Here is a 27,890-nt window from a genome sequence, read left to right on the forward strand (position 1 = left end):
AATTAATGAATACTGTGTGCTAACAAATACATAACATAGCAAGCAAATAAATAAGTAGTAATAACTAAACGCAGGGCCGATTTACCGAATAGGCAAGGTAGGCACGTGCCTAGGGCGCGAAGCAATTGGCTTTTTTTGGGGGGCGCCAAAAAAATTGGAAAAAAGAAAAAAATTGTGGCCGTTTTTGCATGCGATCGCGGTAAACTGATAATCCCTTGCGGCCGTGAAGACACCTTAACAGTCTCCCACAATTGCGGCAAGATGTCAATTATTTACCGCGGTTGTATATACGTCATCATCGTCCGTCTCCCGCGATCGCGTCAAAGTTCTGACTATTTCCAGCGGATGTGTGGACATGATTATCGTCTTCCTTGATCGCGGCAATATATGAACACATCCCGCGGTCGTGATGAGATTATCACCGTCTACCGCGAATGAGGCAAAATTGTAATCTTTTCCCGGGGTCGTGTGGACATTATCATCTTGCGTGATCACGATAAAATTCTGATAATCCCTCACAGCCGTGAAGACATCATCGCCTCCCGTGGTCGTGAGGCATTGTCATCCTCTCCCGCCATTGCGGCAAATGGTAATCATCTCCCGCGGTTGTTTGGAGATCATCATCGTCTTTCACGAATGAGGCAAATTTCTGATCTTTCCCGTGATTGAGTGGACATTATCATCGTCTTACGCGATTGCGGTAAAATTCTGATCATCCCTCGCAGCCGTGTAGAGTAGACATCATTATTGTAACTCCCGCGATCCTGTAGACATCGCAATCGTCCCCCGCTGTCGTGAAGACATCATATAATCGTCTCCCTCGGTCGTGAAGACATCGTAATCGTCTCCCGCGATCGTGAAGACATCGTAATCGTCTCCGCGCGATCGTGAAGACATCGTAATCGTCTCCCGCGGTCGTGAAGACATCGTAATCGTCTCCCGCTGTCGTGAAGACATCGTAATTGTCTCCCGCGATTACGGCAAAATGTTAATAATATCCCGCAGTTATGTGGATATCATTATCGTCTTCCGCGATCGTGGCAAATTTCTGACTATTTTCCGTGGTTGTGTGGACCATGATCATATCCCGCGGTCATTTAGTCATTACCATAGACTCGCGCGATCGCGGTAAAATCATGATCATATCCCATGGTCGTTTAGACATTATCATCGTATCATGCGATCGCGGCAATATTCTGATTATCCTTCACGGCTCTGTGGATCTCATTATCGTATTGCGCGATCGCGGTAAAATCATGATCATATCCCGCGGTCGTTTAGATATTATTATCATCTCATGCGATCGCGGCAAAGTTCTGATCATCTCTCGAGGCCTTGTGGAGACATATTATCGCCTCCCGTCTCCCGTGGTCACGGAAACGTCACTGTTGTAAATTGACAATTCCAGGTAGAAATAGAAAATTAACACATAATTCCTGGTTCAAAAAATTCACGCTTAGTTCCCGGATTTCCCGGTTGGTGGTCACCCTGTTATATATTGCAAAGGGGCGCTACTATTAGTTGTGCCTAGGGCGCTGACATGGTCAAAAACGGGCCTGACTAAACGATAGCAACAACAACGACAAAACTATGGCTAATTAATATAAATATTGACATACCACAAAAAAATGTTCGTCCATTAAGTATATTATATAGATCAAGTTTCTTTAAAACTTTTGGAGACGATGTTTTGACGGATTAAGCGCATGCTGGGAAACACACAATCTCCTCACAAATCATGAGGATACACAATGACCGAATGACCAGAATTTGACCACGGGTTTAATATCATACTAATTGAACAGAAGTCATTCATAAAATCAAAATCTATATTTTAAAGACCCTGAAATGGGATTTCTTATTACATTCAGGGTATCCAGCCTCGACGTAAGAATCTTGAACGGGTTATTTTGTGAAAGGAGGGGGCTTAGGACAATTTTGAAATGCCATTTAATTTGCGGTTCTTCACTGGTATAATGATTTATTTGTTATAAATTATATTTTTTATCATTCTTTTTTTAACATAATACGACATTAGGCCTACGATTTTATTCATTTTGGACATACAATAAGGACAATACATAAATTAGGTAATATTTATACTGAAACCCATTTTCTAATGTCGGGTACAAGGTGGAAATCCAAGCTTAAACGGCCATTTACGGGTGCACTCTCCTCTCCCTAAATAATATTATTTTTTTGTAATATTTGAAGGAAATTACATTTTTTAAACGTTATTTAGCCTTTGAGTATAGTTTTCCTCTTACTTCCTAGAATATCTTTTCTAACGTAAGTTGATAGAAGATTTATCCGGTTTAATCGCCATTGAATGATTTCTCCCATATTGTACGCACTTTCACTACTTTGGCTCGCTACATGCTCCATTACCACCGGAGTACGCGAGTTTTCCTTCTGTTCCTAATTCAATTCGTATCGTATAAGTTATTCTCATTTGTCTCATAAGTTAATGTATTTTGCTTTCACGTCGGAAATTTCATAGCTATTTTACTGGCATTCAGCATTCCATGGGTATCCCAAATGGATATGTAACCTTTCGATAACGGTATTAGCATTACCAAGGCCAAATTGTTGAGTTTTAATGATCAAATGTTTCATTCTTGCTTGATCATGCTCATTGGCTAGGCCCGTCCTAAAATAAAAGGTTAAAATAATCATCTGGAACTACTATAGGAAGAGAGTCTTAGGACAGTTTAGTAATACAGTTTGCCATAGTCCATTGTGTTCATATTTGCAATTTAATACAAAGACGTGCGAAACAGAAGTTTGAAAAGATTCATGTGCTGGCCTTCAGAGATGCACCGAGGTCAAGTTTGACTTGCAATGCAGGTGACTCTTCGCATCGCCCCAGGCCAGCTGTTCAGACGAGTTCCGCCCGTTAGAATGATTGCCATTTTAATATACTCGCCCCCATCCGTCTGAGAAAACACGCAGCAGGAAGTAAACAGCAATTTTATCAATTCTTGAAGAGCATCGCCATAAAACTAGCTGGCTGGGATGAATGCAGTTTGGTTTGATCAAAATGATCGTGGATCGTGGTTTTGACATAGATTTACCTTTGGGGTTTATATTCCCTGACGGCAGCGCAGATTGGTAAAAAGATCTCAAAATATATTAGCAAATTGTTTTCCTTATAAAGTTCTATCTATATCGCATATAACACACCGTCGTTTATCCAGTTCAACTACTACGAATAGTAACGACCCAGAAATGATCTGCTGGTAGCATTTCAAAGTTCTACTGTTGGACATTTCTGCACCAACCAAGTATTTCTGTAGACTTCCTATCGGGGTTTTTAGGAAATTCCTACAAACAACTCTGCTGAGAATGAAGTTAGATTGAACCATCACGTAATGTGCGTTCATCCAGCATTCCAGAACCTACAACAGCAGAATGCTTCATTCTACAACTGAAATTTCTTAACCCCTAACAATTAATTGTTAGGAGCTTTCAACTCAATAATTACACCTTCTTCTTTGTCTTGCTTCATTCTACAACTGAAATTTCTTAAGCCCTAACAATTAATTGTTAGGAGCTTTCAACTCAATTTTCCCAAGTCCTCCAATCATCAGTCTTCACTGATGATATGCCCAAGTCCCCCAGATTCAAGATGCAGGTTAATTAAGGGTCTAAAGTATCACGAAAGAATTCCTTCTACCTTACTATACTCAAGATACAGACCATCTTAATGTCTCAAGTGGCTAAGGTATTAAATTAGAACACTATCACTGGTGCCCCATTCTCTAGTTAGATGCAGTTCGTGTGTCAGAGGTGACTCAGCCAGGTGCTCGGTCTCCAGCCTCCAAATGGCGACGCCGTAAATAGCCTCGCTCCTGGAGACCACCTCCTACTCCTCCATCCTTGAGTGAGATGTTGTACAGCTTACGTCTTTTATATGGATTAACTTTTTGTACGAAGTACCGCAATGTCATTCACAGATATACGCATTAACATTTTGTCTCACTCAGAAGAGTTTGATATTTCATTCGAACAGCATCAACCAGGGCGGAAATGAGTGAAAAGGGGGTGTTGAATGAATTACATAGCTTTGTCACTGTTTTCATGGAAATACTTTAAATCGATTACAAAATGCCCACAAGCACATGGCACATTTGAAAGACTGGAATGAATCCCTAAAAGATTTATTTAGGAAATACCACAAATGCCTTACTAGCCATTTTGGAAGAATTTTTCAGTGTCATGGTGGTCGTGATACAAAGGACATACATTTTCATTTCATTTTATGCTATATAAGATAGAACATAGAACCAAACTACGTAAGAACGTGCGTCTGATGCTGAGTTAAGTGGAACCACACCATTGAGAGAGAGAGAGGCATGGTTCTCTCTTCATCCTGTGGTTGTACATTTATAAACATTTACGTTTATCTTTGACACACCATTTTCACCTACTATTGAAGTTGTCACCTACAATAAACATACTCCCTTAGGATAAAATTCGTTCAAATATTTTTTGAAAAATAAAAAAATCTTTGAAAAAATTGCAATCGATGTGAAGCAGCGTAATCCGCAGCATATTTGGCGGGAAGAAGTGATTGGCAGCATCTTTGGCGGGAAGTGCGTGTGCCTCGCGGGTGTTTACGGTGATCTGACCCGCGCCACTGGGTCAGCCCCTCCCCCCGCCACTCCCCCGCCCCTCATAACCAGGATGTGTGAGTGTGAACTAGACACACATGTTCTGAGGAATCTGTGTCAAGTTAGGCCCCGGCGGCTCACGGGTCCCAAAATGGATACTCAAAACTGAATCGCTCCGAGGAATCGTGCTCTCCGTTATGCAACGAAAGCAAAAGTACTTTTGGGTGTGACATGACTCAGTTTCAAACGAATTGTTAACTTTAGCTTTTTAAGTTTATCTTTTAAGGAATAACTATCAAAACAAAACGTTTTGGGATTGGTATTTTGCCGATTGAAATGAACGTTGTTTATTGAAATAGCAAAATGATATTGAGTGGTAATGATACGATGTCTAAATTATATTATACGCGTGCTTACAGGATTGTCTCTGATGATGTAGCAAGTAAACAGAGACTAAACTTCTATAATTACAAAAAAAGTATACATTTCAGGTGGGGGTGGTTTAGTGGTTGGAGAAAGCCAGGAGAAAGCCTTAAAATCTTTAGCATTAAAAACATTTATGCAGTGATAGTTTCTAAATATTCCCAGCCTCTCTCTAACTTACACAAACCGTCAATATGACAAACAGGGAATCTTTTGGGATACTGTAGTCCCGTTAGGGCTGTACAATATACGCGTTGTATCTCCTCATGACTCTAGCGATAACGAACGAACTACATTATAATACAAGATAGAGGATAACATGTGTTGAACCAGGAAGAATCTACGTAGTTCCTTACAATCGTAAACAAACATACAACCGGTAGACTGAGTTCAGCGCCATGGCCTTGTCCTTCAGCCTTCAGCCAGCACTCGACATTCAGTGACAGCTGCTACTACAAACACAAACACGGGAACAACATGTGACTACCACCGCGACGCTGTTAGTTGTCTCAGCTGATTATTGTCTTTGTGAATAAATTAGATTCAAAGTAGAACATTTTGAAAATAAATGAATACCCCCGCCGCAGCAAACCTGCCGACTAAGCGAATTTCCATTTCTCTGAATGATTTTTAATTGAATCTATCTAGGTTTAACGAGTACCTAGGTTTGCTGACACAAGGAAACTGAAACTAATAAAGTGTGTTTTAGTAAAATATTAATAGCTTAGTATAAAATAAATAAATTTGCCTAGTTTGATCAAAATATATCCATAAACAAACAAACTACAAAATTTTCAACATTCTCCATAAGAATAACATGGGAATTTTTAATTTACAATTTTTTGAATTTTCTCCGTTACCAATAACCGTACAAAAACACTTTGATATACTAATTTATTTTTTTTAAGCTCTTTAATATGGTCTAGAGATAAATTAGGGAATTTTGTGTTTTGGGGGTCAAAAATGAGAAAACCCAATTTTTACCCCATAAAACCCACCGGGAAACCCCGTTCCCATGGTCCGATCATGCTGGTTCGCAAACTCATTCAAGTTTACCTTGCCTTATACATTTAAACCAAATTTCATCAAAATCGGACAAAAATTACTCAAGTTATCGCGTTCACGGACACATATACATATATAAAATCTATATATATAAATAAATAAATATATATATATATTTGAACGAATGGTGTTTTTGGCCTCTGGGGACATCAAAATGAAAAAGTAAATCGGTCCCGGGCCTAGATTTTACCGTGCCACCTACGGTAATAGCTACTTCCCTATAGGGAAATTCGCTAAAAACGACTTTATTCAAGGTGAAGTTAGAACTAGCAACTCCTCTCTACCACCTTATATTTGCCCATCTACATATTTGATTTACAATCCTACAAAATCGCCTATCATGCTTAATGACCTTAAACAGGTAGGGAAAGCTGTGTATTTGTATTTCCACCTGAATTATTGAGGAGTGTAGAATCACATCGATACAACTACGTAGAATCGTTGCATTTTTTATACCAAAGTACAGTAGACATCTAAATCTGTTTTGGTTATCAGTAGCTATAATTTTTTTTATTTCATAAAAATAAATGGAATGTAAAATAGAACCTAAGTAGCATTCGAGCACCTTTTCCACGGCTCTGCTAACCAGTTGGTAATTAGATGTAGTGCACTATATTTACTAGGTCAAAAGTATCGCGTACATTATAACAAGTTTACAATGTAATGTAAGATACACATAAATGTCACTATCACCTAACACTTTGACTAACAGAACCCGGCTATAAAGCATAAAGCCGTATTAAGCGTTGTGGTTGTAAACTGGTGGTTTCCACTTTACATCCTACACTCATCCTTCACTCATAATATTTGGGTTAAAATACGCACCTATAGGTGGCGTCCCCATCTCAGTGACAATGATTTGATAACTGATTGATTCCACAACTTTCTACAAACAACGCTAGCAACTAAGACTGTTTTAGTTGTTAACAATTTAATTGGAGATTACCTAATTTACACGATTGTTTGTTCCAGGATCTTCAGATCATCTACTACGGTCTGCATGGACTCGAGTCCTTATCTCCATACAGAGACTCTGTACTGAGGTCGCTCTGTAAGACGGTCAGATACGAGCGACATGATGCCAACGATGTCCTCTACTAGTAAGTATACACTTTTCATTGTAAACAAATATTTCGTGGAAAACTAATATTGTAAAAAAGTAGTCAAAGCATTTTACTATATTTAGGGTTTGACTATAGAAACACTAACGAGATGTAGACATTACTTTTCTAAGTACAGTAATAGTTGTTGTAGCGGGGTTTGGAATTAAAAATGAATGAAATTAAATTTAGTCATCGAAAGAGCGTTTTGTGGTAAAATACAGTTTTCTTTCTTACGTAAATTGTAATCGTGTGAAATAAAAAAAACTTCTCCTAGGAAAGTATCGTATTTAGTTTTTCTTTTGGCTACAATCGTATAAAAATCTCCCAACACACACTTTATGTAGTAGCACAATCTATGATAGCCTCATTTATGAGATTTTTACTTAATAAAAAAAAACAAAAAATACCCCCGCCGCAGCAAACCTGCCGACTAAGCGAATTTCCATTTGTCTGAATTGATTTTCAGTTAAATATATTTTAATAACATTAATTAGGTTTAACGAGTACCTAGGTTTGCTGCTACAAGGAAACTAATAGGCAGTGGCTATTCGCACGTCAGACGTGCGCCGCGGCTGTTCTTGCCGCTACCACGCACGTCTGCTCCAAATGACGTCACATTACGTTCCTAATCTAGTAACTGTTATAGCTGTTTGGGAACAGGTTGGACACAAATATATCCTAGTATTAGGAACGGTAAAGGTAATACCTCATATTAGCCGAAATCGAATTGGTTTGGATAAACTTCGTTGAGAAAGGTAAAAGAGTTTAACAGAGCCAAATAGGTTATAAGCAGTTGAAAATATAGGTGCTGGCCAATAATAAAATGTGTATTAGAAATACACATTAGAAGATTCAATATAAGAATCGTAAAAAACTAAAGCCTAGGCCAGGCAGTATTTTAGGGTGTTAGCCTACTTTACCTTTACCATATCAAAGGCTAGGCCTATAAAACCTTATTTTATTTTAGACTTATTTTAGACATCGTACAACCTTTATTTAAACATATCATCATAATTGATGAGCAGCATGGCTTTACCTCCGGTCGCTCCACTGTGACGAATCTTTTATCTCTCCAGTGTCTGGTGTTGGAAGCCTTTGGTCGAAGAAATCAAGTTGACGCCATTTACATTGACTTTAGTAAAGCTTTTGACAAGATAAATCATAGCCATCTGCTTGCAAAGCTCCAAGGCTATGGGTTCGCTGGAAGGTTTCTACAATGGTTTAAGAGCTACCTTACCAATCAACGGCTTGCTGTACGCCTTGGTTCTGAAGTCTCTTCTTTCTTCGCTACAAGTTCTGGTGTTCCTCAGGGGTCTCATCTTGGACCGTTCTTGTTTTCCATCTTTATTAATGACATTAAGAAGGTCATCAAAGTCCCATTTCTTCTATTTGCGGATGACATCAAGCTACTCGTTGAAGTTGCATCCCATCATGACTGCCAGTCCTTGCAGGACGCCCTCGACGACGTATTTGGCTGGTGCCTCTCCAATAACATGGCTGTGAATCCCACAAAAACCAAATTGATCACGTTCAGCAGGAAATTAAATACAGTGTTAGCTGACTACTCTCTTGATGGTAACCGGGTTGAGAGATGCAATACCATCAAGGATCTTGGTGTTCTAATTGACTCCTCCTTCGAGTTTGGACCCCACATAAACCAAATCTGCACCAGGGCCTCTCGTATGCTCGGATTGGTATTCCGCTCTGCTAGACATGGTTTGAGCAACCATGCCTGTATTATCCTGTACAAGTCTCTCATCCTGCAGCTACTCGAGTATGCTTCCTTGGTTTGGTCACCATACCATCTTGGCCATATTTACCATCTTCAGTCAGTACAAAGACGCTTCATCAGGTTCCTGGGATGTCGTGCTGGACTTGACTTTCGTGATGTCCGGGTTGACGAGCTCTCTAATATGTATGACATTCCGAGTCTTGAAAACAGAAGGCGAGTGGCTGATGTGACCTTTCTTTACAAACTGGTAAATAATCAAGTCAACTGCCCCTTCTTGCTGGAAAGGATAAACTTCCATGTTCCTTCGAGAATCACGAGACATCAGCGTGTATTTGAACTGGACCATACTGGGACTAACTACGCCAGATCCAGTCCCATTCCCCGGATTATGCGCCTCGGGAATGTGATAAGCAGCTCTGTGGACCTTCTTACTGCCTCCTTGGGAGTGGTTCGGCGTTCTGCAGCTGACAGCATCCTTGAGGGTTCTTCGTGAAAGCATTGTTGTTGTTGTTCCTTTGTTGTTGATTTTTCTCTTGTTAATTTTGTGATCTATTTTGTTTGTATTCTTGTATGATATATTCATTGTTATATTTTGTTATTGTTATATATTTTTATTTTTATACATTGTTATTTTTCTTTGTAGCACTCTATGTAAAATGGTGTTTGCCGTTGGTGTTCAATAAATGAATAAATAAAAAGGTAGGGCCTAATATTAGTAGGCCTATGTTGGCCTAGATAGCCCAGAAGTAGGCTAGGCATTAGGATAAAATATTAGTCAATCACCAGGCTGTCATCGGCTTAAAGCTTAACATTTTACAGTGTTAAAAGCTAGATGTAAGAGCTTACAAGTAAAATCTAAATTGGCCTACTTAAAATCTTATTATTTTTTATTTGGCTACTTTCCCGTGCTTGTACTTTCCTTGTACCACTGTGTATGCATCTGTAAGTCAATTAATAATATTTCAAATTATCATTTGTGTGTGTGTTTTTTTTTTTTTTACTTGCACGGTAACACCTTTCTTTCTGGCTCCATCGATTGTTCTTGAACGTTTCAATTCAAGGCTTCTTAAAACTTAGAAGTACAGTAGTAGTACAGTAATTGAAACTGAACGTTCTGAAAGTTCCCGTTGCATTATTTTGTAATACTGTAACTGTAACAGAGTAACAGAAAACTGGAACGGGAACGGACTGTGGAGCATTTTGACGTGCGAATAGTCACTTCGAAACTAATAAAGTGTGTTTTTGAGTAAAATATTGATAGCTAAGTACAAAATAAATAAATTTGCCAAGTTTGATCAAAATATATCCATAAACAAGCAAACTACAACATTTGACAATATTCTCCATAAGAATAACATGGAAATTTGAAATTTACAATTTTTTAAATTTTCTCCGTTACTAATAATTGAGCAAAAATACTTTTATATACTAAATTATTTGTTTTTTTAAGCTCTTTAAAAAGGTCTAAAGAGAAATCGGGAAATTTTGTGTTTTGAGGGTCAAAAGTGAGAAAAACCAATTTTTACCCCATAAAACCCCCCGTAAAGCCCCGTTCCCATGGTCCAATCGTGCTGGTTCGCGAACTCATTCAAGTTTATCCCGCTTTACACCTTTAAACCAAATTTCATCAAAATCGGACAAAAATTACTCAAGTTATCGCGTTCACGGACGTATATATATATATATATATATATAAGTCTATATATATATATATATATATATATATACATATATAAAAATTTGAACGAATGGTGTTTTTGGCCTCTGGGGACATCAAAATGAAAAAGTAAATCGGTCCCGGGTCTAGGTCTTACCGTGCCACCTACGGTAATAGCTACTTCCCTATAGGGAAATTCGCTAAAACTAATGACCACTTCTTGTAAGCCTATAAAAGTCCTTGTTTTAATAGGAAAACTTGTTAGCAAAACATTTGTATGTTGGTAGATTATTGATTGGTGTGGCTTCATTGCTTAGTGAGATGGTCGCTGGTTCGTTTTAGAAAAAAAGTCTGTAGCTTTTAGGTGGAGCAACACTATACTCAGTTCTTTCTTAATTGTAATTATAAGTATGATAAGTATTCCGCATGCTATGTCAATACTTTAGTTATGTTAAACTTATAGGTACATACATTATACATTTTTAACCACAAAGCTGGAAAGGTCAAAATGTCCCACTGTGTGAGGATTAGTGAAAATTATTTCTAGCTAAAAATACATGCGAGTTCGCTTGGTTAAAGACAACAGAGAACCCTATTTTGACAGTAGCATTGATTATAAAATTCTACGTCAACCTCTGTAGTCAATGTCATTGGCGTTGATCCTCTATAACTCTACAACATATGAGATGGTTGTGGTGTTGCTAGGCAACCAGGCAAACTTTCCCCATGCATTCCTCGCCAGCAATAAGTCATATTATGCGGTATGCCCTTAGAAGTCATGCTGATAAATAATTTCTAGCATAGATTAAACGTAGTTTAGCAGTCCCACTGTTCACTGTTGGCTATTATATGAACTGTTAAAATAGTCGCATTGGTGTTCTGTATATTCACAAGGTTTATTCACAATTGATTAAACATATCGTTTACTATACTAATATTTAACCCAAGGGACAAACATGAATTGTAAAGTGTACTCTAAACTACATCAAAAACATGCAACCGACAACAACGCACTCTAGGCTTCTTATTTCGATATGATGCATATTCTGATTTCAGCATACAAAGTCAATGTTTAAGAACACTTGTCACTACTTTCTGGCTAGTAGCTAGTGGCTACTATCTTCTTACTACTACGATTAACTAGTATAGTATTTACTATAAACTAAGTACTAGAGGTTTATTAGCAGGGGATATAATGAAAACCACTATCTTCAAACTTCCAACTACTGTTTTATCCATTAAAAACCACTAAATTGGAACAGCTAAATACTGTATTACCTAATGGTACTATGCCAATGGTACTATCTAATAACATCCAAACACTAACTAGTATCCAGTAATTAACCTTCTAACAATTCGCTGTACTTTTATAACTAATAACATGTAACTTCTGACTTGTAACTATTAACGTTAGTTACAATTGCACGTTGTACTGTACATTATTCGCACGGTCTACTTGTGCCGGCCAAGATGGACGAATGGGAATCTTCTGTTGAACCAACCCAGTTAGAAGTGGTCCACGGAACCATTGACTTTGGATACAAACATCCCGTTTATGGACCAGCTAAACTCGAAGATGACATACTGTAGTTGATTAAGCCTCTCATGGATTATTAAAGTTTTTCAGAGTTCTTTTACCAGTTGAAATCATTTGTTATTTCTATGTGTACGTGTTTTGCTGATAAAGATTTTAGACCAATACACCATAGACTTTGGAACATTTTATTTCAAATGCATAGTATGTTTATTGTAATATAGTTCAGTAATTCTATTTCAAACCTTCTATGTCGTGTACAATTTCGCCCTGGGGAAAAGATTTCTTGAAGTGCTTATCTCCATTTTTCTGCAGAATAAATGGCTGTACTTTTTTTTAATTTTAATTTCAGACCATGAAAATTTTGTTGAAAGTGTAACACAATAATCTTTTACAAAACAAATGTTTTTAATTTAAAATTGAACTGTTTTTTTTTTTCATAGATCCATAAAAAATATGAACATATGCGGTGCAAATTTCTTTAGCGTTATTTTAAAACTCAAACAAAGCACCCACATACAGTTGCTTCTCCATCGAACTATTAACTAATGAAAACTCAAACTTTATAGTTGCTTGGATTTTAAACTGTGAGTCTACCACTTTAAGGCGGTTTCTTCTAGTGATTGAATATTTCAACTCAGTACACAAAATACAAATTATATGTCCACATGTTTAGAAAATATAAATTTTAGTTAGCGCCTCATTTAAGAAGTACAGTATTTTCTATGCAAAAATGCTAATCAATTGCTGATCTTTTTTGAAATGTTTTAAACCTGTTTTGACGTGTTTTACGTCCAGAGAGTCTAATTATTTTGTGGATTAATTATTACTCTACAACATTCAGACAAATTATACGTGGCTCAAATTTTTTTAATGATACCAAAGCATTAGCAACAGTTAATTTTATTTTGTTCTTGCCATTACCACTTTTACTGTTGCATTTATATTTAGCGAACTTATTAACATTGTATCTATTTTTGTAAACTGGTGTAAACCGTTGGGAAATAAATAAATAAATAAACAGTTCACACATACATTTTAATCTTTGTCATTATTTGACTTAAAGTATTTAAAATGAAAGAAATAAGGAACAATACAATTAAAATGGATCTACATTATACAGAATAATCCATGAATATAAAGTTTTAAACTTTTAACCATTGTATAGCACAGTTTGATATTGTAAATATTTTTTCATGAACTAGCCATATTCTTATATAAAATAAACATAGCGCAGTTTAAACTAAAATTGCAGTAAGAGATTTCTGCCTACTGGGGATTTTTGACGAGCTTCAGCGCCTGCCGTAAAACTCCGACTACCCGCATGACAGTTATGTTTGTACAGATACGTTTTCTTATTTGACGGCGCTACTTTTCTCTGTGTAAATTCAGTAATACAGTTTGCAAGTGAATCAAAATAAAAAGTTGGAAAATGTGCACTTACTTATTTTTTTTTTTGTAAAGTTGTTGTTTTTTTTATCCTTTAAAGCAAATAAAAAAAATGTACGTTTTGAAACTTGGTTCATTACTTTTACAAGGATAAAATTGGTTTTATTCGATTTTATTTCTTTCAATTTTAGTAAATGAACTTTTAAACAGCACAAAATAAATTGTTTAAATAATTTAATCTATTTATCTATGGTATTATAATAATCAGAGTAATGATAACACACGTTTTTAAAGTGTTTCTAGCAGAAAGAAAATACCCCAGAATTTATCTGTGACTAAACTATAGCAGAATCGTCACTAGAATGCAGTCTTTTGTCTTCGCAAATGGTTTCCTGTCGGTAGTTTTCTATTCTAGTTTTCTGTCTTGAAAAGAATACGCTATGTGTATCAAAAGTTGTAGAAAAATATAAAGAATCTTTATAACAGTTAAACAGTACTATGATAAATGCACTACACAAGTTTTTATTTTATGTTTCAAAATGTAAAATGCATTGGTTAACAAAAACATTTTTTGTTTTGTTTGACCTCATCAGAGTTAACAACAAATTGATTTATGAATAAAACTCAACAAAGCAATAAGATAATATAGATTTTACGTATTATAGTTAAAGGTATTTTGGTAATTGATTTCTATAATAAGTTATCTTAAAATTTAGTTTTAATACCAAAACTAAACAATAAAATGTTTGACGAACAAACATTAGGTAAGCTCTTGAACCATAATTGTTTAGGAATATGAATGAAATGAAATGAAATGTCTTTATTGCTTTTAACATGGAAATAAACATGCATTGCAATCGTCAAAGTAACTTAAAACATAAAATACAGTAAGTAGCATACAGTGCAAACGGTAAAAAAACATATAAACATTATTAATAGTATTATGTGTTGTCATATTCTACTTCTTCAGTTTCAGTTGAATGAAATAGATTATATTTTAAATTGGGGGGCCACCAGTTGACCGACAAGATACTTGGTCGTCTTGCCACTAGACCGTCTTTTTTAATTAAATAGATAATTACTGAAAACCAGTACGTCGACAAGTTATTTCATCGTCAGTCCAGTTGACCGGCCTGTAAATCTAAATTATTATACACGAGAAACCAACTTGTCGTCAATCCTCCCGACCGACTTACCACTTGCTCGTCTTTTAGGTGGGGATGTGTTGAGCGGCAGTGCCAGCGGCGCGCGCAGCTGTGGAGGGCCCTGCAGGCGTACCAACTTCTGTATCTTGTAGCGGCGGTTTTCATTCCGACGATTTTCAGCTATCACAATGCAGCGGACTAGTGAGGTTTTTATTACGTGTAATTGTTTGTTTCTCAATCGATATTTTGTTATACACAGTACAGTGAATATAAATAGGCCTATATTAGTTTACTTCAATGAAATAAATGTTTTATTTAACTAAATAAATTAAAATACGCCGATTGAACAAATAAAATTGTTACAGACAACAGGAAGTCCTTAATATGATCAAAAAAGTGTTTATCTTTATTAAAAAATTACTGAAATTTGTAAACTTACTGCTGGCGACAAGGGTGGTGCCATGCATAGGTTTATCAATAAATAAGATAAACATGGACAACCTTATGCAGCTATAAGTCAGGAAACATTTGTAGAAACATTAAAATGCAATACCAATTTATGAAATATGATAAAATATTTACAGGAAATGTTGATTACTGTATATACATCGTGAGTATCTCCAGCAGTTACACACTGGTGATCTTTGAGTTGACTCTTTTAAACTCATTGAATATTACTTTTTTTCGTTTTGAAATAAATTCTGTAATACTTTGAAATTGCTCGAATTTGAGCAACATGTACACGAGTTTGTATATTAAATTAACTAACATATTTATGTAATAGGAGGGTCAAATATTGTGAACAGTGGTGAGGTAACTACCGTTACATTTATTCAATTGAGAGATAAATACAAATTGATAATACCGGTTATTTAAAGCTTTGTTGTCTATTTTTCCCTCTCTTAAAAAAATAAAATAAAGAATGAATTTAGACTTTTGGTGACATTAGTTTGTACTATTTCTCCTTAAATGACACTGCTGTCTTGGTAAGCAATAGTTATCTCGGTAAACTATTTATTTGCTGAAGTGCACAGTGTGCTACTTAGCCTGAGAAACATCTTTTGTTTTATGATTTTGTTGTAGGCCTATTGAAAACCTTGTCTAGAAGGAATTCCCATTGCCTGTGTTACCGGGGAGAAGTTTTTCTTAGTAAAGTCTGTAGACGTCTTCGGTTTTACACAGAAACATGTAATTATAATTGAAGAAGTACATGTTTTATCCTCTCACGTTGTTGCATGGACAATACTATGGTGATTCAATTCTGTGTACTTCAATTGTCTAACTGGCCCTAACTGACGCATCCTTGTTCTTTTTTTTACTAAATAATGTAGTCTTTACTTCCGTAGATCTTTGCGTTTTATTGTGTAACTGTCCTCAAGTAAGTCTGTGTTCTGAGTAAGTACTTCAAATGCACGGCACTACTGTATATTCAGATTTTCTAATGAACTAATATAAGGATAAAATGAGTATAGACATGTATGTATGACAGAGTATGTCTACTCCTTTTATCTATGGTACTATTTCCAAGTTCATCTGGACGACCCTGCAAATCGTTTCTAGTAAAAAAAAAAATATTTGGTTTATGTTTATGAACTTGTATGAGTGTTGTTAACTAAAGCTAAATTCACATCAAATTAATTAATTTAATTTATTTTAATAGTTTTCTAATTAATTTCAGTTTTAAGAACATATAGTAAATAAATCCTTGTTGAAACGGCTGTACTATCCATGCACTTATTGTCAAACTATATGTTCAAAGATTCCTGGACGGCAATGTTATAATACTAGTTGGAGCAGAGGTACTGGATCTAGGGTTAATACAGTTTTGTGACGTAAGGTATATCATTGCAGAAGTAGTTAGCTCAAGAATTATGACGCGGATGACAAAGATTGGTAGTTTTTGCTATAATAATAAAAAAAAATATCAAACCCCAAGTACATAAAATCATTCACAGTTTTTTTTCACAGTCTATTGAATAGCCTGCAGTTAAGTTCACTCTAATGAAGAATATAGACGTGGCCAGAGTTCCAAACTATTTAAGTAACAACTGTTTACATGAACTATCCTAGTGTGCAATGTACTTATTGAATTTTCATTAGTAATATATCATGGCTATATCGTTTATGTAAAAGTATCAAAAGATAGTAAAACGAAAACGAAACAATCAACCAAGACCAGTGACCGAAACAAGTGTCGAGCTGGCGGCGCCGCGCCTACCTCGGGATTCCCCGAGGGCATTAATTCATCTTTGAAGTAACACCGGTAACACTGACTCACTGGCCGACACGGATACCCGCCTACCACCCCCTTTGTGTCGTCACCCTATGACCACCGGTCGGTCGGCCACCCATCCAAGGAAACTCTAGACATCGGCGGCTCTTTGTCGTTCGTTGACCAGCGTATTTTCTAGAGTTGAATGTATACCCTCACTCACACCAGGGAATAAGTAAACTGTAGTAGTTTTCTTGTTTATGAAAATATTTGCATCAAATTAGAAAAAAATCATTTATTTATTTATAAAATGTTATTATTTTACACAAAAAAACACACTTTTACCCTCCCTGTTGCAGCAAACCTAAGTACTTGTTAAACTTATTCTATTTAAATATGGAATAACTGTGATATTTTCAAGAAGTCATTTTAGTGTAAATCCAATCAGGCAAATAGAAATTTGCTTAGTCTGCAGGTTTGTTGCGGTGGGGGTATATTTCGTCATAAACTCTTTTTCCACTTAAGAGTCTTCAATAGTAAAGTGGCAACTAAAACGCGACTCCAGCGACCCAATTCTTGCGGCGCTCTAGAACTACCCGAAGGCCTTTTCCGGTATTACGCGTGCCGCATCACACAAGTAGTTTTCCCGCGCCCCTATTCAAACGCTTGTAGGCGAAGAAAAAGAAAGCGAGTTGACGACCGAGGCTAGGTCGACCCGATCGACTTCGACAGCTGTTTTACTGTCTCTCTCCCTCTCTCTCTCTCTCTCTCTGTCTTTGGATGTGTAGGGTTGGCGAGGGTTGTAAAATTGCTGAAAGTGAAAGGGACGTGGCTGGCGCTACGTTCCTAGTTTTTGGCCTCTTGATGCTAACACTGGGTCGGCTACTCGAGATCAAACAAACGCTGTTGTTTCAAACAAATCAGCTATTATTATTTCTTTTTCTTCGCCTCCATACTAGGTACATGGCTAAAACCTTCTTTTGCCATGGTGTTAGCATCGCAACTACTGAGCCACAACTGAACAGAAAATAATAAATATTCAGGCGTGAATAATATTCTAATTAATAACTATAAACTTTTTAAAACCTCATACCATCAAAAGAGTACTAGTTGGAGCAAGGTAATAAGAAAAAAAACCTATAGTTTACCCAAGAATTGAGAGTTTTAAAGCAGGAAAGAGCTAAAGACCACCTACAGTGACAGTTCCATGTGACGTCAGGCCTCTGCCAGACCCAACGATATAAACAGGACACTATACATACAACATACAACCATGATATGAGTCATGATGACATACTGTTTTTTTGGTCAGATATTGTAGAGATTTAAATCATATACATTGTATACTTATTCCCATACTGATGGGTTGAGGCGTTCGAAAGTTATGGGACTTTGAAATCTCAAATTTAGACAACTTTCTTCACCCAGAAAATCATATTTTCAGTCTTACAGTATTTTCAATTAAATTCTCAACAGTTGATACAATTTGTCCTCTTGATTTAATGTTTAAAGGTATTTCAAACCTACATCCTTATTCCTTATAAAGTAAAATTCAGAGACATGCCGGGAGACAGCTATAGTGTAAGAGTTCCTTATCTATTATCAGGCTCATGTAACCTATATCCTTGTCCTTCTACTGTCTGTGCTGTAGTTTGACCAAGTTCATACAGCACAGGTCAGTTTCATACAGCACGGACAGGATATAGGAATATTCTCAAGTCATTAAACAAGCCAAGTACAGTTAAAAAAAAAATAAAATCGAAGATGCAGACGGAGACTCCAGAAAATTGCGGCACATCGTAAATAAGGTTGCAGGACGTCCAAGTAGGAAGGAAAAATTCCCAATAGAAGCATTCTGCGCGCACGATGGCACTGCCACCTCTGTCCAGATAATAATTGTATGCAATAATTTAGATTCAATTTAATTATTAATTAAATTAATTTAATTATTAATCATTCCCTAAGACTTTTGAAGCATGGCTTTGCATAATTCCATATTCACTTGACATTTCCCACCCTCCAACTTACCTCCACTTCCTCTACGTCGTGGACCTGTTTCCATCATTCCCTAAGACTTTTTAAGCATGGCTTTGTATTATTCTATAGTTACTTGACATTTCCCACACTCCAGACCTTTTGCCCTTGCAACTTGCCTCCATTTCCTCTACGTCGCGGACCTGTTTCCATCATTCCCTAAGCCTTTTTAAGCATGGCCTTGTATAATTCCATCGTCACTTGACATGTCCCACACTCCAGACCTTTTGTCCTTGCAACTTCCCTCCACTTCCTCTACGTCGTGGGCCTGTTTCCATCACTCCCTAAGCCTTTTTAAGCATGGTTTTGTATTATTCCATTGTCACTTGATATTTCCCACACTCCAGACCTTTTGCCCTTGCAACTTGCCTCCATTTCCTCTACTTCGCGGACCTGTTTCCATCATTCCCTAAGCCTTTTAAGCATGGCGTTGTATAATTCCATCGTCACTTGACATGTCCCACACTCCAGACCTTTTGTCCTTGCAACTTCCCTCCACTTCCTCTACGTCGTGGGCCTGTTTCCATCACTCCCTAAGCATTTTTAAGCATGGTTTTGTATTATTCTATAGTCGCTTGGCATTTCCCACACTCCAGACCTTTTGCCTTTGCAACTTCCCTCCACTTCCTCTACGTCGTGGACCAGTTTCCACCACTCTGATACGTCTCAGGAAGCAAGTGATACAAAATATGCCACAGAACATGAACAAGACGCAAGTGATACAGCTTATTACGAGAGAGCTCAATGACGAAACTGACGAAAAATCCAACGCAAAACCTGGTACATATATATATATATGTATATATATATGTATATACTAGCTGTTGTACCCGTGCTTTGCAACGGGAAGAAGACACAAAATACAAACATTTTGATCTTTACATTTGTTGTATAAAATAGTTACACATATAGGCTACCACTTTTAGAAACAAAATTTGGCTGCACTTTAGTATCTGTCCTACACTCATAACAATGAAAAATATCGATATAGGCTATGGATTATTCTATATATTCATTTAAATTAATAGTACTGTACCCTGTCAGTAAACTTTATAACTTGTTAATGCGAATTTAATATCACAGAACCACAGAACCAACTTGTGTATTTGAAACAGCTGACGAAATTCTTTTATTCGTTTTAAATATTACTCATAAGGTTAACATGGGAAATTCCAGAGCCACTGGGGCGGAGCCCGAACGGACTTTTGAGATAAGAATGCGTCTATATGTTAATCGGGAATGTGAGCTATCATCACACCAAATTTCAGCCCAATCCGGCCAGTATTTTCTGCGTTTACTTGTCACAAACATACATCCATACATCCAAACTTTCTCATTTATAATATTAGTAGGATTAGTAGGATATATATATATATATATATACCATAATACCACACTACCACACTACACACACTACAAATTTAATTCTACAATATACGGTACGTAGTTTTATCCAAACAAACGATCAAAAACCCCGAATGAAATTTTTAATTGACTTAATAGTCAATGCATATAAGCGAGTCTTATCTTTCGATGCAGATTAAATAATACAAAGGCAGAGGAATGCGCGAGACCAAGGACAATGTCACGGCACGGTTGCTATAGAAACGACGCAACGAGAATTGCGCGCCAACGTCAACTTAACGCCAGACTGTGTAAACACGCCGCGTGTGTAGTGTTCGACGGAGCTATAGTACTTTCAGTTGGCAATACTGGCTTCTAGCCTCGAGTGAGGTGGTTCAACCATGAGAAGCGCCTCAAACTCCTGGGTAATCCCCGGTTAGCTCCTCCCACTCTGCCCCCTATCCCCACCTAAAAGACGAGCAAGTGGTAAGTCGGTCAGGAGGATTGACGACAAGTTGGTTTCTCGAATATAATAATTTAGTTTTACAGGCCGGTCAACTGGACTGACGATGAAATAACTTGTCGACGTACTGGTTTTCAGCATTTATCTATTTAATTAAAAAAGACGGTCTAGTGGCCAGACGACAAAGTATCTTGTCGGTCTACTGGTAGGCTCCCTTTTAAATTACCTTTTCATATTTAGCTGATCCCCCAAGTAATACAAGTTCACCGTATTGAGGATTAATATTTCACATTAATAAACAATATTAATTAATTAATTAATTGTACAGCGTTAGCGTTGGCATTGGCCAAGGTTGGCATTGGCTGCATAGTCCCGCTACCTATTGGTCGATTCAACAATGCTATGTGACGTCATGTACCACGGCTTGTACAGTGCTGCTTTCTCATCCACTAGCGAAGACTTTAGGAACTCGTCCAACAATGCAAAATCATTGTAATCAGTTGCAGGGAGTTTTGATGGGGTTTTTCTCACTGGATACGATTCTAGTTTTTTTTTTACCTGTGTATGTGGTGTAGTAAGGGCTGGAAATTAAAAAATCGTATTTAATTATTTTAATTCATGATGCAATTTTTTATTTCTCTTCACAGGCTGTAAAGTGTACACATTCATTTGTAAATAGGGTTTAAGCTACTGCATAATCTTACAAATAACGTGTTGATAATTATTTCAAATTATTAACGAAGACGAACATAAAGCATTTTAAGGCTGCGTCCAAAATTCTAATTTTTGTCCATCTTGTCTGTTTGATTTATCTTTTAAGATCTCGTCTCATTTTTAAAATGGATTAAATTAACCACAACCCTTAATTATACATGTAAAAATAACATTTTTAAGGCATTAAATTGTTAACAAATATGCAGTATTGAACTACATTTACTAATAGTTGTAAACAAGTATTTAACGTGTGTGCAATATTGAACATCAAGACATACAGGAATACGTGTTTTTATTGGATAGTACATTGAAAACCAATAGTATAATTTTATGCTATGAGAAATTTCACAAATTAAAATCCCTTTGGAGACTCATCGAGTACAAAATGTTTCTGTATGTTGTATGCTCTTCGCTCTGTGTAACATCTCTTTTGTATGTTGTATGTCTCACATGTATGTGTATGTATGAAGCTAGTTTGTCCTATGTTACGCTATGTTTGACGTATGTTGTATGTTTTCAGCAGCTTGTGGCCAATGTTGTGTACCTAGCTTATCACCTCTGTACACTGTCCGTGGTTGTCGGCCAATGTTTGTTTGTAGCCAATATTGGCTATATTGATTAGTACATACGTTGTCGTGGCTACCTTCACTTAGCCACGTTTCACACATTTTTACGTCTTAGAGTTCTGCTTGGGCTACATTACACAAGAAAATACACGGAAAGAACGTGTAATGTAAACAGACAGGAAAAATTCGAATGAATTATTTCTTTGTTATGAAATAAAATTTAGAGACAGGAAATTTCCATGGAAACCAATATGTGATATTAATTTTGTAAGCTTAATATTGTAACTTTGAAAGCCCTGGGAGGCATATTCTTGAGAGTTTCAAGTGTTAAGATAAGACAGAAACCTTCCTATGCATAAATACAACATTTTAAAACTTCAACCTGATAGAAGGTCTAGTAATACATACAGACATACATCTGATTATATCAATTTGATTATATAAGACGAAAAATAAGAAGGATATGGATAGTAAGAATGAGACAAATAATTTGGAGAAGAAGAAGATAACGAATAAAATTTCTATATGCGTAAGTTATTCCACTTACTTAGGGGCTACTCAGTATAATTGATTCTTGGTAAGCCATAACAGCCCAACATTTGAGGAATTGATGGGCAGTGTGTTGACTTATGGTGTGGTTGGTTATGGCGTAGTTAATCATTAGACCTCTCAGTCACCACGCCTCGGTACCACCAGGCACAAGTTCTGCAATCATACGCCCATAGTGATATCAATTCATAAAACACTAACAAAGTCAGCAACAAAGCTACACAGGTCATCTCACACCATTCTTCACTCATATTTCATTTGGGTTAAAATATGAACCTGCCATCTCAATTGACAATACAATAACAATCAATTGTTGATTTACCATTCTTATGGACTAGTTGAAAAACATTTTCAAACACGTAGTGTACCGCTGTCACAACCCCTCTTTGTGAGGCCTTGTTTCGCCGAATAGTGGGCTCGACTACTGTATTTTATTTTGTTTCTAAATAACCAAATTTGTTTATACATTATCGCGATTTTAATATTATGATAAGTCTAGTTTTACTCTTCGTGGCCAATGCTATAAGTTTATACTTGACCTATGCACAGAACTTGGTATGTATTGTATTAATTAACTGTAAAATATATCAACAAAATGTTTTTTGTTCCAGTACCGGCGAGTTGTCCACTTGTTGGTACATCTTATTGTCTGGCTCGGTCTTCATCGATGGATCCATGTTCCTGCCGACATCCAGGTAATAACAACTTCACATAAATGTAGTTAAGGTATAGAAATAGATTACAACTAATGAACAAAAAAACTCTCTTGAAAAAAGTGTCAAGTAAGAAAATGCCAAGGCAATCTTGTGAAAAATGAGTGAATCGTTTTAGTGATTTCACAATTAAAATCTTTTTTCTTTGAACAATTTACATCCTTCGATGATCTTGTATAACTGTTCAAGGTTTTAATAATAATAAGAAAAATGATAAAGATTATTTAATACAATGTAAACATCTTGAGAAGAGATTGTAAATTTGCATGTAACAAGCACACATTACGTGAATCTTCACATATAATCTGTGATACAGGCGAATTCTTGATCAATACCCGATAAGAGGGTGCATTGTGAGACATATTATGTCTCGATATAGTGAACCTCGTTTTAAATACGTTCTGGTGAACAACCTCTTGATGATTAAGTTATGACATAGGAAACCGTATTAGAAATATTTGTTATATAATTTAAGTATTATAATGTAAATGAGATGGATCCTTGTTCTAATAGAAAGAACATCATCAAAACTAAGTTCTGATTAAGAAAATAAAATATAGATAGTGTTGGTAGGGAGAACCCCATCATAAATACATTCTGGTGAAGAAAACAACATTATGATAAATAAGTACTGATAAAAGGAACCTCTTTTAAAAGAGTTGTACCTATGTTGACCAGTTCACGAAAACCTTATCGAATTCAATAAGCTCTGATAGAGGGGACCATTGTTAAAAATATGTTCTGATAAAAATAATCTTATCAGAACATTTCTGATAAAGGAACCTACGTGAAATACGTTGTAATGGAGGGACCGGGCCCTCTTTATAAATATTTTCAAAATAGAGAACCTTATCAGAAATACGTTTGATAGAGTATCTAGGTCATTATTACACCTTAATCAAGAGCTCTTTGTTCCGTAATTCTAAAATAATGAAAATCGACATAAATGAATAGGTCTTGATCGAGAGGACCTCTACATACACTCGTCCTGATCTCAAACCCCCGTTAAACTTCTTCACAATGTTGTTTATTCCCAGCTTTACCTTTTATCAACATAAGAGAAAAGTATTTTATCACCTCGCCATTACGCTAGTTTCCCACCAGTGCCAATGTGTGGACGGGCTAGAGCGCCACTTTCACCAGGCACGGGGACACGCGGATATAGTTCCCGGACACGTTGGCACGCCATTGAGAGCGACCTGGTGTGACTAAACACAACACTGTGCTGTACTGTCAGGCAATATGGCTAGATACAGCTCCACGTGTAATAGAGGGGACCTTATTGTAGATTGCGAAAGGGTTAGTCTCTGCATAAGCTGGAGAGACACTTCTTGAACAAGTTTTGAGAGAATATCGTCATGAACACTTTTATAAAGAGGATCTCGCCATGAATTCGTGTACAAAGAGAACCTTGTCATAAAGACGTTTATAAAGAGAATCTCGTCATTAACGTATTTATAACGAGAACCTCAACCTCGCCATGAACACGTTTATAGAACATTGGCCATGAACACTTCTATAAAGAGAACCTCATCATTGACGTATTTATAACGAGAACCTCAACCTCGCCATGAACACGTTTATAGAACATTGGCCATGAACACTTCTATAAATAGAACCTCATCATTGACGTATTTATAACGAGAACCTCAACCTCGCCATGAACACGTTTATAGAACATTGGACATCGTGATAAATCCCATGATTTCATACTCTGACCATTCGAATCCCCATTCACACTGACTGACACACATGAACACTGCGTTTTATATTTTATTGTTCCTACTAAAATCCAAATGTGATAATTCACAAGAGGTTTTCGAAGTGATTGTACGTTTCTCGAACAATTATCAACGTAAGTCTAGCTATTTTAGCATCTTGTAAATTATGTGACAGTCCCTTTGATAAAATCCCTCAATTATTGAGCTTCGCCCAACTAGTGGAAACAGACGGTTGTCCGTTCCTGCGGTTAAACAGTGAAAGTAGTTTGAACCTTGGTCCAAGGTTAGCGATATTCAACTTTCAAACTCATTTGCAAGTTATGCCAGATTTTAGCATAGAATACTTGCTGAACAAGCTCAACAGTTTCTCAGCGGGTTCAGTAAGTGTAAATGTCCATGTAAACAGAAATCGTGTAGTTTTCAAATGTTTGTGCAATGTTTAAGGGCTATTGTTGGACAAAAGACGCAAGAAAACACTGTTTTGTGGATGGTGTTAAGTGTTTGTGTGTTTTACACATTGGGGTAGGGCGTTAGGCTTAGCTACACAGCAAAATACTGTTATCCCTGGAGAGTTAAGTGATGATATTTTCAGTTATGAATTGTTGGTTCGGTCATGAAAGTGTCTCTAAGCCAAGGTTGATTTTGGAAACCTAACCTAACCCTCTGACGAATAAAAATCCTAAAGGCTTAACAGGAATAAGGTGGTCTATCAGATTGCTGGCCCAAGACTCTTGTACAGGTTTGGAAAGTTTGTTCGAAGGGTGTCTCTAAACTGAGGCTGATTGGGAATCTATCCTAACCTCGTCGCCTATCCTAACCTAACCTACAAAGGAGCTCCATCACTTAATACCTGAATAATATTTTCTTGATTGTGTCCCTACCACCTCTGAAAGAGTAAGGGGATTTTTGAAAGATGAGAGACGCCTCTATTTTTAAAAGGCGCTGTGGTGGTTAGGTTAGGCTATGCTACCAACCCTCCGTATAGTAAAAACCCTCTCCTGAACACCTATACGGATTATAAGTATTAGAGGTACGAAAAGTATTAAAACGGGCAGTCGCGTCGTCTGTTTTACACTAAACCTCTTGCTGCTGCAGGCCGCATGATCTGCAGACTGCAGAACTGTACCATAGTGTCTGCAGTCTGCAGAAGTGAGAGGTATGCAGTATGTAGGTCACGTGATGTCAACGTCCCATGGTTAGGCAACGTCCTCAGCCACACAGCCGCTGTAGCCGCAGACTGCAGAACTGTACCAGAGTGTCTGCAGTCTGCAGAAGTGAGAGGTATGCAGTATGTAGGTCACGTGATGTCAACGTCCCATGGTTAGGCAACGTCCTCAGCCACACAGCCGCTGTAGCCGCAGACTGCAGAACTGTACCATAGTGTCTGCAGTCTGCAGAAGTGAGAGGTATGCAGTATGTAGGTCACGTGATGTCAACGTCCCATGGTTAGGCAACGTCCTCAGCCACACAGCCGCTGTAGCCGCAGACTGCAGAACTGTACCAGAGTGTCTGCAGTCTGCAGAAGTGAGAGGTATGCAGTATGTAGGTCACGTGATGTCAACGTCCCATGGTTAGGCAACGTCCTCAGCCACACAGCCGCTGTAGCCGCAGACTGCAGAACTGTACCAGAGTGTCTGCAGTCTGCAGAAGTGAGAGGTATGCAGTATGTAGGTCACGTGATGTCAACGTCCCATGGTTAGGCAACGTCCTTAGCCACACAGCCGCTGTAGCCGCAGACTGCAGCTCACTTTCTTGTAGAGTTTAGGCATTCCAAGATTTCCCCAGTTTAGTAGCACAGTAAGAGTTTAACTTCAGTCTACAAAACTGGGTGAAATTTCTGGTTAAGAGGATAAGTAAATTCGTGGGTTTTTTTTTTCAACACGGGTCTATAGAGTTTTCCATGCTCTTAATTCGATTGATTTTATTAACCGTCTAAAATCTGTACTCAGCTGTCATTGGACAATAATGGTCATACCATAGATTAAACATCCACTCTTGGTTAGTATATGGTCCTACGTAAGGAATCAAAAAGGGTTCACTCACCCATCATACATTTATCTTTTATTCACGCCTATACTCAAAGCTGAAGCCGTTCACACTTTTTGAAAGTTTGAAACTGAACATGATTATGCTTATTCAATTTAAACAACAATTAATTATTACTTTTATTAGTCCTAGTACCGGTAACATAATTTTGAGATACTGCCATCCATCCATCCATCCATCCATTGTATTACAGTAGTAGTAGTAGTAGTAGTAGTAGTAGTTGTTGTTGCTGTTCTTTGTTGTTGGTGTATCCATTGTTTTTTATTGCATAATAGTCTCGACTCATCCACCTTGTAACAAATCTACCATCCGATTGTTTACTCATATTTAAATTCAATCTCTAATCGCATCTACCTCTTCAAAAATTCCATCACCTGGAAATTAATATTTTTGAATTGCCGGACTTTATCAACGTATTACTATACTTCACTATACTAATATATAGACCAAACTACACATAAAAGTCCGGTGAAGTAGTAGTTGTGTAGTCAAGTTAGCTGCGTCCCTTGTAGAGGAGAGCGGCGCTGATAACTAACATTTCCGGGGCTCAAAGACGACCGCTGGACCAATTGGCTTGATGAGTGACTCATTAATAACCGAGCATTAGAGGCAGCCCTAGGTCCTGGAGAAGTTTAGGCCTATCATATCTAGTAGAGTTCTATACTTTCCCACACACATCCAGATACACTATAGATACACTTACTTTGTACTTGGTACAAATCTATGTAGGTACTTGGTACATCTATCTATGTATGCACTAATTTGTGTGTGAAAGCAAAGAGGATAACACTCCCATCACTATACATACCATACATAACTTATCACTCAGTTAGGGGTTTATTATTTGCCTAAAGGACGCAAGCAGTA

General features: G+C 37.1%; 1 protein-coding gene across 3 annotated transcripts in view; it reads left to right on the top strand.

The window, feature by feature from the left end:
• The window catches only part of LOC128989682 (rap guanine nucleotide exchange factor 2), a 278,269-nt gene that overhangs the window by 77,482 nt on the left and 172,897 nt on the right, over positions 1–27,890 (top strand). For all 3 annotated transcript variants that reach the window (XM_054411722.1, XM_054411732.1, XM_054411740.1), the window contains exons 4-5: positions 7,074–7,201; positions 23,155–23,238. In XM_054411722.1, coding sequence (XP_054267697.1) covers positions 7,074–7,201; positions 23,155–23,238 — 212 coding nt within the window. The remainder of the gene's footprint in view (positions 1–7,073; positions 7,202–23,154; positions 23,239–27,890) is intronic.

This window comes from Macrosteles quadrilineatus, unplaced genomic scaffold, assembly GCF_028750875.1.
Source record: "Macrosteles quadrilineatus isolate MER2022 unplaced genomic scaffold, UCM_ALF_1.0 Scaffold_1__1_contigs__length_201487025, whole genome shotgun sequence".
NCBI classification, from domain to species: domain Eukaryota; kingdom Metazoa; phylum Arthropoda; class Insecta; order Hemiptera; family Cicadellidae; genus Macrosteles; species Macrosteles quadrilineatus.